At 34.8% G+C, this 13,404-nt stretch overlaps 1 protein-coding gene across 2 annotated transcripts; it reads left to right on the top strand.

The window, feature by feature from the left end:
- Positions 1-441: 441 nt before the first annotated feature.
- Positions 442-11,294, top strand: LOC117114217 (mitochondrial amidoxime-reducing component 1-like). Of its 2 annotated transcripts, none has more exons than XM_033257814.1 (7): positions 442-785; positions 3,598-3,777; positions 4,320-4,491; positions 5,761-5,901; positions 7,006-7,067; positions 7,948-8,019; positions 9,852-11,294. In XM_033257814.1, the coding sequence occupies exons 1-7, from the start codon at positions 547-549 to the stop codon at positions 9,982-9,984; spliced, it is 999 nt and encodes a 332-aa protein (XP_033113705.1). In that variant the 5' UTR covers positions 442-546; the 3' UTR covers positions 9,985-11,294. The 2 variants fall into 2 exon arrangements, with proteins under 2 accessions (XP_033113705.1, XP_033113706.1); XM_033257815.1 differs by having other exon boundaries at positions 543-681.
- Positions 11,295-13,404: the final 2,110 nt, after the last annotated feature.

Below are 13,404 nucleotides of genomic sequence, written 5' to 3'. Positions count from 1 at the left end.
TCTCGTCCCACGTGAGTTGTAGGCCTATTATGTAGTACCAACAACGAATCTTCCACAAGAGACTGTTTATTTTGGTAGCTAGCTTTACTTTAATTAACAAAAATGGATTTACTTTACTTTACTTTATTGACATTCAATATTTACATCGGTGGAACTCAACTCAACCAGTAGTGCGTTTTAAAAAAGAATATGACAGACTGAGAAAGGTAACTTTCAATAGAATTGTACAATCTCTGTTTAAGTCCTGAATGTTTAACAAATTCATTAATGATTTTTTTTTACTACATAAAAAAACTTTGTAGCATAAATAATCCATAGATTTCGATTTGAAGCTAAACTAAATCATTATAATTTTCGAACAAAAAACTTCTGTCAAATAAATCGTTTTTATCAAATTTTATTTTAACAATGATGGACTCTGAAATACTGTAGAGGGCAGCAAGCAACATTATTTTTCTACGAAGTTTTTCAATGTACAGATTTACAACACGTAGGCCTAGTCCTAGTCACTAACTTTATTGTGCTAACTTTGGGCTAGCCTACATCATGTTAAAAACATTGTCCAACCAACATCTGAGTTTGATTTTAGCAATTTCATCAGCAGCTTTAACCAGTTTTGGTATCGTGTATTACTTTCAACGAAAACGCAAATCACCAAAAAGATTTATAGAGGTTGGCAGCGTGAGTGAAATTTTGATATATCCCGTGAAATCATGCAGGGGAATTTCCCTAGATTCTGCCATGTGTTCATTGCGTGGACTGAAATGGGGCCCTTTGCGAGACAGGTTTGCTATGTTACTGTACTTTTTTTGTGATTAAGTTTAATTATTTAAGTTTTTTATTTGTACTTTTTAAAGTTTCGAATCTGTGATTAACAATCAAGTATTTGAATTTACAGCAACAGTTGACCAAAAGGACAATTAAAAGTCCTCTAGGCCTATCCTAGTCCAGTTACTTAGGTTGCCTAACCTGGCTAAGCTTAGCCTAAGCTTGCTTGGTTTATTAGGCCTAGCCCTTGGTAGTAGCCTAGGGCCTTTACCTGGTCTGGAGTGGCCAATTTTGTGCAAGCAAATCTACACAGTTTGCAAATTACCATGTTGTGCCAACTGTGTCAAACAAATTTGCACAATTTGCAAAGCAAACAATGATTTCTTTGCAAACATGACTGGCCCAGATGCAACTAAGCCCTGTTCTTCCCAGTTGTCGTGCAATTAGAAATTCAAATACAGACATGCAAAACCTTAAAATATTAAATGTAGTTCAATCATTACTAGAAAACAACTTCAGTAATTAAACAACATAAAATCATAACAATGAATCAATAACAATTAAAATTTTTATTCATATAATAAATACATTACAAAAATATAAGAATTCCATGAAATAAAAGGAGACAATTAAAATAACTCCAAAGGATTGCACAGACAGAATATAAAACACAAATAAACATTTAAAACAGTTAATAAAAATTAAATCACTTTTATTCATATCATAAATACATTACAAAAATATAAAAATTCCATGAAATAAAAGGAGAAAATTAAAATAACTCGTCTAAAGGATTGCACAGACAGAATATAAAACACAACAAATTAAAACGTTCAAAACAGTACAGAAATAATAACACTAGGCTTATATAAACAGCCTGAGCCAATTCTTGTAAGAAGGACAATCTCCATCACATCCCCCCGTCGCAGATAGTAGATGTTCTCAACTTGTTACTTTACATACCGGTATGTAACCACTGTCAGTTCTTGAGTTTCTCGTCAAATATGGTGTTTGTGCCTTAGAAAAAACAGTTGTACGACATATAAAAAAAAAATTTCCTTCGGAGCGTGGCTTTAAGAAATGCATGTTTGAATCAGTGTTTGCAAGTCCATGGCAGTAATGGTTCTACATGGACTCTACACCACTTAAAGTTGATGACCTTGGTATCTTTTATAATTTGTAATGCACACAGAAAACTTATGAAAAGACATACCGTATTTATTAAAATAAATACCTCGGGGTGTTTATTGTTGAAAAGTGTTTTGAATGGACGTTTATTCGAGGGAGGTGTATACTACATACTACATGGACTCTACACCACTTAAAGTTGATGATGACCTTAGTATCTTTTATAATTTGTAATGCATACAGAAAACTTATGAAAAGACATACCGTATTTATTAAAATAAATACCCCGGGGTGTTTATTGTTGAAAAGGGTTTTGAAGGGAAGTTTATTCGAGGGAGGTGTATAGTCGAGGGAGGCCTTTATGTTTTTTGGGTGTAAAATGGAATGTATGCTCGAATAGACACCCCTTAATTTGACTGTAAATACAACACATAATTACAGTACTGCCAAAATAAAATGTGCTATTGCATGATCATAAAGACTTATTGATCCTAACCAGGTTAGAATAAATATACCAGTAACTCTATTGAGTAGAACATTAATAGATGTTTTGAGACTGATGTTGCTTGCCATTAGTTTTGTTTACTGGGGGGAGGGGGTGTGGAGGGAGGGTTATTCGAGAAAAAAGTAAATGCTGGGGAAGGCTTTTATTCCAAATGAGGCTCTGGAGGGGGAATTTGATTGAAGGGATTGTTTAGTCATAGAGGGGCGTTTATTTAAATAAATATGGTAATTGTGTAAAATCATGGAATCTGTGACTGTAATAAATTGCATTCATAAACAATATTGATATGATTTTGAACTTAAAAAGAATTTTTTAAATAATACTTTGGGCTTAATCCTGTATTGATAAGCTTTTGATATTATTTTTGTATTTCTCTTCCTCATACTAGGGGTATTTTCCGACTAAATATGAACTTTGGAGTTCTGTGGAGATCAACTGGCCTATCCGTATGGCACAATGCCTTTGTGTTGTTTGTACATCATGTGGGTGTATAAGATAATAAAAAAGATAAATGTATTATCAGTAGTATTGGTATTGTACAGGTTCATGTGGTAAATCAACAGATTTCTAAATCAGCACGATATTTAAAAATATAAAAATTAACCTGTAGCCAGGTTCATACTGCATTTTGATCAAATTTTCCAAAAACGTTGTTTTATTTTCCTGCATTTTTCCAATAATGAGTGCATTCATTATGGGTTGATAAACAAATACATTTTTAATTCCATTTTCTGGGGTGTTTTTGTCATTAATTTTCTCAATGTCAAAATTACAAACTATAAAAATCAATCAAAGAGTGCCATTTTTGACCATCTAGAGGGGCCAAAAATTTGTAATTCAATTTGCATTTGCAATGCACCACATGTGATATTGATATTTTGAGCGGCTTACCTTGGTATGCAAATGGTCGAGATCCAGGGTCCTAGAACCACCGCTAAGGGTACAGTAGGTTGACAATGGGCCCAACATTGTGACTGCCTTCAGTATTTGATTTGAGAACAAGAAACAATCCTAAAAAAAAAGCTTTTCATTTTTCACTGTTGGCTGTGTTACTCACTGATAAGCATATACGCCATACTGTCAAAAATGTTTCACTCGCTCCATTTTTCTCCCATTCTTCTCCCATTTTACATTAATAGTTTCTTCTCAAATGATTTCTTAGTAACTAGTATTTTGTGTTTATTTCTTCACAATAGAAAATGGATGATGATAAATGAAAAAGACAGATTCGTGTCTGCAAGGCAAGAGCCAAAAATGGCGTTAATTGTTCCTAGTCTATCAGATGACAACCAAGAACTGATCCTAAGCACCGAAGGTATAGAACCCATTAAGATACCTGCTAATGCTAATGTCAGTCAAAGACTGATATGTACTACGTAAGATATGAAGTTTTTTTTTTATTATGAAAATATTCTGATATTCAAATTACAAATCATTTTCTTAATTGCTCTATGAAATCACCTATCCATGAAATTGGCAAATGCAGCGGTGGCGAAAGGGGCGCTCTCCCCTGTCAGCAGCCAGAAAAAAATGTTTGATCAAGTATAAAATCATTTAGATAAAGCAGGACACTGACTGTGCCCGGTGGTCGTCTGCCAATGTGATTCTACTGAGAACGCAACACAACCACAATCGTGCAACGGATCCTTTTTAATGATGATCTGTTCAGACTTCCACCGACAATGCAAACAGCACTGCGTCATCACACTCCAAAAATACTCGCTCAAGTAGTAAATACCACCTCAAGTCACCTTATTTTGTGAGCTAGCTCCCCTTGCCTAATCATCAAGCCACCCAACTTTACCTTTGCACACCCCCACCCCCATTTCAAGACTCCTGTATGCCACAGCTCCTCAAGATGAATGAAGGTGTCTCTAAAATATGTCATGGTATTGTGTTTTTTTGGTACTGTACATAGTATATGGAACACGGATATTTGTGGTTATGAGTGTGGTAAGGTTGCTGAAGAATGGCTTTCAAAAATCTTCCGCTATCAAGGCTACAAGTTAGTAGTTCATGAAGACAGCCTTGAAGGTCGCAAATTGGCCGATGACCCCAAGTGGAAACCAAAATCCTTGTACAAAGATGAGGTGAATAATTGTTGATATTCAATATTAATCCAATCAGTTTAAATCATTTTGACTCTCCTAGATAAACACAGCTTTGGTGAGTGTATGGTCAACGGCTGTGACTAGTATAACGCATAACATTCGTCTCTATGCGCTTTACAGGACAACAGAAAAGAATAAAAACCAGAATAAATGGTTGAAATGGAAAAGAAATTGGTAGAAAAAAAAAACAACACAAAAAGGAAAGTGGAAAGCAAGTAAAACAGGAGAGTGGAGGAAAAATTTGAGATTGTCAAATAAGAATGATTTAAGATGGCGCTTTAAAGATGATCAAATTTAATAGTCTCTTAAACAGATAGTGGTAGAATTCCAGAGCTTGGAGCCAACAACTGAAAAGGCCCTTCCCCCATATATCTTCAGATGACAAGTAATTATTTTTATATTATGATATAGATTCAAAATAAAAAACAAAGTAGGCACTACATAAAGGGTTGTAGATGTAGTGAACTGTATTAATGTCCTTTTACATTTAGCTGAACGGAGTGTGATGAGTTCTAAGGAGATGTAATGAGGAGTGAAAGGGTGCAAGGACTTAATGTATGCATTTGTTTGTCTTCTTTATAATAACATTCACATTATAATTACAATTATAACTATACCTACGTCTGTTTGTAAAACAGAACATAGGGCTTTTCCTCATTGCCATAATGAGAACTGATGTTGAAATTATAAAGTCTAAAAAGAAAATTATGAGAATAAAAATACATGAAAAAACAAAAAATTAATCCTAAAAAAGCAGATTATGAAGTAAAAAAAATCATGGAAACAAACGTAACATCAGTGAGACTTGAACTAGGGCTGCAATGGTAATAGGGAGGGGGATAAGGAGAATTCAACCAGTGCGCCATAGATCCTGAGGCTGCAGACATCAGTGCATTATTAATGTATCTACCTTGCACAATGTTGTAACTTGACTCGAGGATGAAAATTGAACATGCATTTCACGGTAATTTTGTGTATAACCTAGCTGCAGAAAACACAAATTGCGTTCACATCAAAGTTTAATTACTTGTTTATTAGCCTCCCCGGTTTTTCTTCATGTCGTTGTCAGTTGTATATTGTTTGTTACCACAATAAATAAAGTTGATTAAATCTGATTGGTTTCAAGCTTCGCAGAATGGAAGATGACATTAAGAAGACGGAGAATATTGTTTTTGGTGATTGTGCTAATTAGTCATTTACATAAATTAATTGGTTGTTGAACTAATTGTTGTGATCTTTTGTTTCTAGTCTCTGTATTCAGATTTAACGCAGTATTTGGTAATAAGTGAATCATCGCTTGATGACTTAAATAAAAGGTTAGATGAACCAGTAACCATGAAGAACTTCAGACCAAACATTGTCGTCAAGGGGTGCAAGGCATTTGCTGAGGTAGGCCAACAACATGGAATGGGATTGTGCCCTAATAATCAACATTTTAGTGATGCCCCAAAATTTAATAGGTTATGCAAGCAACAACTTACTTGGAATGATCATATTAACCAAGTGTCTTCTAGTGTTTCAATATATTAATATTTTAAGTTCCCTTGATTGGACAAAACTTAATGTAAGATGGAATGAACAGTTAACTCTTGAATTTTAAATGTTTAAAAGGGCATGCCCCTCCATACCTAACATCCAAATTTATTTCTAATCACGATATATATTGAAAATGCACACGTAGCCAAACGCATAATGATTTAATTGTACAAGTACCACCTTTGAATATCTGCCAAGTTAAAAGAACTTTCTTATATCGTGCATCAAAAAGTTGGAATGAACTCCTAAACGAAACAAAAACTAACTTTAAAGAAATAACCTTAGTTTCATTCCAACATTCTATTAATTATAAGTTTTACATTAATAATAATAATAATAAAAACTTTATTTAACTACGGAAATACTTATATCTTCTTTCTATTTCATGGTTTGTTTGTAACTGTACTACTTTGAAAAACAGTACTCAAGTACTGAAAGTGCATGCAGTCTAAAGAAAGAATAAATAAATTTAAAAAAAATAGAAAAGAATTTTCTGAATGGAATAAATATGTCTGGTTTCTGTAGATGTTCCTGATGGAATTTCAGTCAATTAAATATAATCAAGGGATCAATGAAGTTGTTATTTTATCATAAAGTATAAATTTAAAGGTATTCACATATTTGTACCCACCATGTAGCTTGATAAGTATTTAAAAACACAGTTTACTTTTACAATTCATTCATAGTAATGCATTGATTTCCAAAAGACAGCATTACACCATTATTCAATTTTATATTACAGTATTATTGTGGGCACAAATCAACACTCCACAGCATAGAATGGAATATAGACTTTTAGCCATTGCCTACATACAATTCTTTAATATTCTCAATAACTAGGAAAAAGTTTGAATTTGTTAAGAGCATGTAGTTGTTGCCATGAAATGTGTATAGTATCAACAGTACGCCTACATTTGTTGCTTGTTTGTTTTTCAGTTTTTATTTTAATTTTTACAGGACAATTGGACGGAGATCAAGATTGGTGGTGCCCATCTGTACAGGACTCATTTATGTGGAAGGTACGGCATATTAATAAGTATGGCATTTTTCTAAACAGTGTAGCATAGCATTTATCCATGGGGATAGTGACTTTCAGTTAATTCATTTCCTTCCACTTGAACAGTGGCAGATCCAGGAATTTGAAATAGATGGGGGCCCAGGGAGAGACTTTTTTAGACTGAGGGTCTAGAAAATTTATGATTTTGGCACCCCTACATGGCTGGAAATTGCACTCTTAGATCTAAATTTAATCATAAATTTGTTATATTTGTTGCAAAGATAACGATAAAAGCTAAAAAGCAATTGTTCATATAGATAATAAAAGAAATAGAAGTTTTTACACTGGGACGATTCGATAACAAATTATCGTGTATACGATAACAAAATATTTTGACAAATGAATTCAAATTATGCCATCATAGAAAAACGATAAAATTGTTACTACTATGATTTTATCATTTTTCCATGATTATGACAGCATTTGAATTGATTTGTCAAAATATTTTGTTACTGAATACACGATAAATCGTTATCAAATCGTCCTAGTGTATTAACTTGTCTTATTTCTTTTATTTTCTCAATGAACAATTGCTTTTAGCTTTTTATCGTTATCATTATCGTTGCAAGTATAAACAGACCTTCAGGCTTTATCATTTTCTTTTCTGAACAACATATTTTATCATTCACATTGCATTTATATGTATGAACTTTGTTGACCTCACCGGAAAAAGTAACAATTTGTCCATCATTCTCTGCACATTTTACCACATGTTTTGACCATCAGTTTTTGTTTTTGTGAATATATAACCCTTTATTATGTAATGTAATGTAAGTGTACTATATAAAATCTTCATCAATAAATGTATGCATTAGTCAAATTATAATTTATTCTATGAACAGGTGTCGAATGACGTTGGTAAATCCGGAGACTGGTGTGATGGCGCATGCTGAACCACTGAAGACACTGCGAGAGTAAGTATAGTTTGTCAAATAAAAACATGATTTAAATTCATGTGCTTCTATGCAGAATTGTGTCACTGATTTTAAAAGTATTGGCTAAATATAGAGAAGTTCTTTAGACTTCAGTAAGTATTCTAGAGGTTCTGGAGAGGCTGATTATCAAGCAAGCTTCCACATGTGTTTTGTATTTATTTCGTATCCAACAGCAAGTAACAAACGTATTACAGGATGGATGATGCTTTATAAACCAAGTCTCCCTCAAGCCGGTTTTACACTAGGCGAATTTATTTGCACGAATCAAAAGCATCGGTTCGCTTCCTGAGCTGATTGGTTTCACATTTTTTCACTTTGCAAAAAGTAGAAACATTTCTAACTACTGATTTCGCTGTAGCAAAAAATTCCGATAGAAATGTAAATGTGCATGCGCATGAACCGACGCTTTCAATTCACATGCATAAATTTGCATAGTGTAAAACCAGCTTAAGATGCTTAAAGGGGAGGGAAGTTGTTTTTATTTGTGAGAAAATGTCCTACTGTCACAGGAATTGAACTCGGTGTTTTGTCACTGGAAATGGAAGCGTCACTAAGGGTCACAGCAGATTGATACCTACCATTCATTAATTTAATAACTGAGCTATGCAAATTGTTTATTGGAATAGGCCCATAACCAGGTTCATGTGTGGGGGGGGGGTTCCCTATAGGCTATTTTTAACTCAGAAGTGCTTCTTTAATAGAAAAAGGTTGTGATAAAACACTACTACAGTAGTGAAAAGGGGGTTTTGCCTGAACCCCCAAATTCCTCCTGGTTGCAAACCTGGCCATTCTTTAATCTACTGTAATTTTTGTTAATGCTTGTATAACAGCTGCAGAAGATTCTCAACCACCGTGTTGGCTGAGGGCTGGGTGAGGCTTAGTGCGGTATGTGAACCTCAGCTCTAATAATATAGTAATAATTGTCAACTTATCTAGCGCATATTGTAGACTAACCTCTATGCACTTTACATTATTACCCCCGATCACTGGATCAAGCACATGGAATAATAATTAACACTCATGCCCAATAATGTTGCAGCTGTAATCAGCGCATATTTGTGTTTGAACCTACCAAGTACCCACTTGTACTCTTGGGTGGAGAGAAACAACTGTAAATAAAGTGCCTTGAATAAGGACACAAGTGACTTGCACAGCGAGAGTTTCGAACCCCCAACGTCAAGGTTGGGAGTCCAAGCCACAATCGATGCGCCAACCACTTCTACTTCTAGTGGGGTTTTTTTACGTTTTTTTGTCTTATTTTGATGGGGTTTTTGACATGTTTTACTCTGAAGACCTCACTTAGGTAATTTTGGGCCTATTGAATTATATATTTTTTTGTGTGAACACCACAGATGACCCACAAAATCTGAAGGCTTTTTCCAATGGGGTCCTGGTAGTGATTGGTTAGTACACCAGGTGACATTCCCCTACTCTTTCCAAAGAGTGTACTGCATTCATGGGCCACATTGCACACGTTACCAAGGACTTAAACCTCTTATCCGAAGGAGGTGTACTATTGAAACTCGCATTTCGGGAGAGCAAGATGGGAGTTAAACCTGGGACCAAGATATCTCTACGGTTCAGTGCACAAACAGTGGCGACCACCGGTTTAGCTGATGAGCTATGCTGCTCTAAATGTTTCTGGCAAAAATATGCCAACTACCATTCTGGGGTCCCCTAATGTCCAGTGCCCCTACATTTTTGCCAGTGATAGCTCATTAGATATACACTAGTGGAGAATGCTATCAATTACAGATGCTTCAGTAAGATATTTCTCTTTTGATGATGAATTTAATATTTCTTTGTCGTAGGTATAGAATGGTTGATAAATCTCATCCAGACTCCAAAGCATTTGGTGTGCACCCTGTATTCGGCTCAAATTTCAACATGGTTGAAGTTGGAAATATCAGAGTTGGAGACAAGGTTTATGCAGTTATTGAGTAGTAGCAAACATCAGTCATCTTTATGAAAGCATCACTGATGGACTTAAAACTGCTCTAAGGAAATTGTTTCTATCGACATCAAACATTGTGATATGTTAATCATTTTAAATTATTTTTTTAAGTGTGATATGTTAATCATTATTGGGATACTGTATGTTACTCCACATTCATGTAGGTAAGGATCACACTAGAGCCCTAGTATCTGGATCAGGAGCTAGCCATTAGCACTAACGGTTAGCACCCATGTGAGAACGCCCGATCGGTTTGCGAGCGCCGTCGATTAGCAAGTTGAGCACATTTTTATAATTAACCAAGCACACGTACACATTTCTAATTTCCGGTTTTCTATTGGCCAGTAATCCCATCATCATCATCTTGATATTTGGATCTGGGAGTTTCTTGTATGAATGCAAGGGTGAGCACGCATGTTATTAATATGGATCCTGCTAAGTGTTTGAACATAGCCATAAGTAATAATAAAATAAAGGTGTATGGCTCTATTTTTTGTGTTTTACTTGCAATGGATAAGGGAATTTAACTATAGACTTCTTAATACATATGTTTCAGGTTAACATGCATCCATTAGTGGTTACTACCTCAAATAGTTTTTGTAGTTTTGGTATCATTATCCTTTTTTGGGGACATTTTATTAAACATTCTGTTTGGTTTATAAACCAATTCATTTTTTAAGAATCCATTTTGCTGTGTGTGAGTGAGGGGACCATATTTTTAATAATATATGCTTAACTGTGATTGACATTTAGCTTTTTGTACAACTTTTTAATTTAATATTAGTATCACAGTCAAATAAAATAATTAATGAAATGCTGCAATTTAAATATAAACAGTGGAATAGTTCCAAGTTGCAGGGACCCGGCCAGAGTGAATACGTTCCATATAACATTTCATTTTGAAGTAAAGCCTTGGTTGGTTAAATTATGTATACATTTTATGACAACATTTAGCTGTACAGGTAGGCCTACTGTATATGTATATATACCATGAGCCGACATTCAGGTGGTTTAGGGAGGTTGTAGGACGCAGCTGAGACATTGGGTTGTCGCGACACTGTAGGTAGTAGCCATTTTGTATGCTGAAATTCAATTCATGATTTTAGCTGTGAAGGTAAACAGGTTTTTAAAAATGCAATGTGCAAACAATTCAGAGTACCAGTTGTAATTTGATAAATTTTAAATTACAGTGCATGACAACATATTTTGAACATTATTCAGTATGTAAATGATAATTATGAGAGAATTTATTAAATATATAAATTAACATGTTTATGATAAAAGCTTTGAAAATTGCTGACATGAGCTTTGTTATTTCTTTCATTCTTTATTAATATTTGTCTTTATTTCTTTCGTTCTTTATTAATATTTATCCAAGATGTCCCACTCAGTATCACTGATTTTCAAGGAAGTCCTCTTACATAGAAACGTGGAAAAACCAATTAACTCTATTCAAGACTCCAGAACATGCTGCCCGAGTATATGATACGTGGAAGTACCAGGGACGTAGCCAGGATTTTGAAAGGGGGGAGCCGTTATGCGAGATACGTATGACCCCGGCGGGGTCTAGGGGGACGAACACCCCCCCCCCCCACTGTGAAGTAGCGCACTCTGAACGTTTTAAGGACTGTTTAGAGAGGATAAAGTGAAAATTGTATTAGACACATCATAAATAATATTAGTAGGCCCAGCAATAATTATAGTAAATCAACAGAATCCATGAATTCGAAAGAGAGGTGTCCCAGGGAGGGAATTTCACAGACTGAGGAACCACCCACCTCAGCCCCCCCACCATGGTTGGGGCTGAGGTAAGAAAATTTATGATTAGGGCACTTTTAGATGGCCGGAAATTACACTTTCATACTTAAATTTGAATATATTTTCCTTTTTTTTTTCCTCAAAAAAAAAAAATTCTTATCTAAAATAGTCATAATCACGAAAAAGGGGCATGAAAAACCAGATCACATTCTAAAAACAAATTTATGCCCCCTCTCTTCACTGCCTCAGCAGTCACAAGACACACTCTGAGTCAGGTGCCGACTCGATGCAGTTTAATGTCACACCCAGAAGGGCGCAGATCTGTTTTGTAAGGTTGAGGGGGAGGACATTTTGTGAGTCGGCACCTACCTCAGACTCACCATGGTTGGAGCTGGGGAGCGAAAATGTGAGGAAATAGTACCTCTAGATGGCCAGAAACAAACCTTTTAGTAAAATTTATTATCATCACATGACCGTTACCGGTAGTCCAAATGAAGCGCCAAAAATAAAATCTCATGGTCTTTTTCATAAAGGCTTTTCTGCAACCAAAAAGATCTTATTAATATGTGTGATATATTAGAAAACAAAGCTTAAAAACATTGTCTTTGAGTGTGTTCTTTACATACTTCAAAACCGTGATTTCACAACCACCTCATCCCCACCATGGTTGGGGCCTAGGTGAGAAAATTTGAGGAAATAGTACCTCTAGATGGCCGGAAATCACACTTTCACGTAGTAAAATTCATTATCATCACATCACCATTACATAGTCAAAATGAAACGCCAACAAATTTCTCATGTACTTTATCAGAGATCTACTTGATATCCAAGACAACTTGACCTAACTATAATTTAATATATAAGCTTCTAACTATCATCAACAAATCACAACTTTATTTTTCGCCTTTAGCACAATTTCCTTCACATATTAATATTAATATTACTATCAATTATCATCATCATCATCACCATTATTATTATTATTACAGTCGAGTTCGCATAAGTCGAATCTAATGGGACTGGCATAAAAAGTTCGAGTTATACAGATTTCGACTTGCACATTTTCGAAAAAAAAAAAATTAACATACAACAATACTATGTGTACTCAATGCCCACAAAATCGAATTTCACGCAAAACCGAACATTTTCTTAAGTCCCAAAATCATTCCTATTCTTCTTTTAATAAAATACTTTCCGAAAACATTAAACTCCCTATTCCAAATCTCGGACGATTTGTCCAATTCATACGATGGCCCACAAGGGACACACTGCAAAGAAAAAGAAATGCTGAAAACAAAAAAGAAATGCTGCAAACAAAAAAGAAACGCTGCAAACAAAAAATAAAACACTACCAAACAAATAAAGAAACGCTGCAAACAAAATAAAAACACTAGCAAACAAATAAAGAAACGCTGCAAGCAAAGAATAAAAACACCAGCAAACAAAAGAAAAAGCTGCAAGCAAAAAAGGAAATGCTGCACAGTTAACCTATGCAAGTTTTCGTTTTGGGGCTTAGGGATTGAAAGGGAATATTCTAGTTTTGATGACATTCAGGCAAGGGCTGAGGCTAGAGAAAAATGTTGTGCCTCCCACCATGAAATGTTAATATGATGCATCCAGCACCTAATTTTGTCTGAATGCTATATATAGCT

Source organism: Anneissia japonica, unplaced genomic scaffold (assembly GCF_011630105.1).
Source record: "Anneissia japonica isolate Jap-2015-1 unplaced genomic scaffold, ASM1163010v1 scaffold1525_len913038_cov183, whole genome shotgun sequence".
Taxonomy (NCBI): Eukaryota; Metazoa; Echinodermata; class Crinoidea; order Comatulida; family Comatulidae; genus Anneissia; species Anneissia japonica.
Note: the sequence above shows the minus strand (reverse complement) of the source record. Positions and strands in the feature narration are given on the sequence as shown.

What these genes read in the sequence shown, in the direction of transcription:
- LOC117114217 (XM_033257814.1), top strand. Translation starts at nt 547, where the DNA reads ATGTTAAAAACATTGTCCAACCAACATCTGAGTTTGATTTTAGCAATT. An exon ending in CAAAGACTGATATGTACTAC is followed by an intron (nt 3,778 to 4,319) that starts GTAAGATATGAA and finishes TACTGTACATAG; the next exon opens with TATATGGAACACGGATATTT. An exon ending in AATCCTTGTACAAAGATGAG is followed by an intron (nt 4,492 to 5,760) that starts GTGAATAATTGT and finishes TTTTGTTTCTAG; the next exon opens with TCTCTGTATTCAGATTTAAC.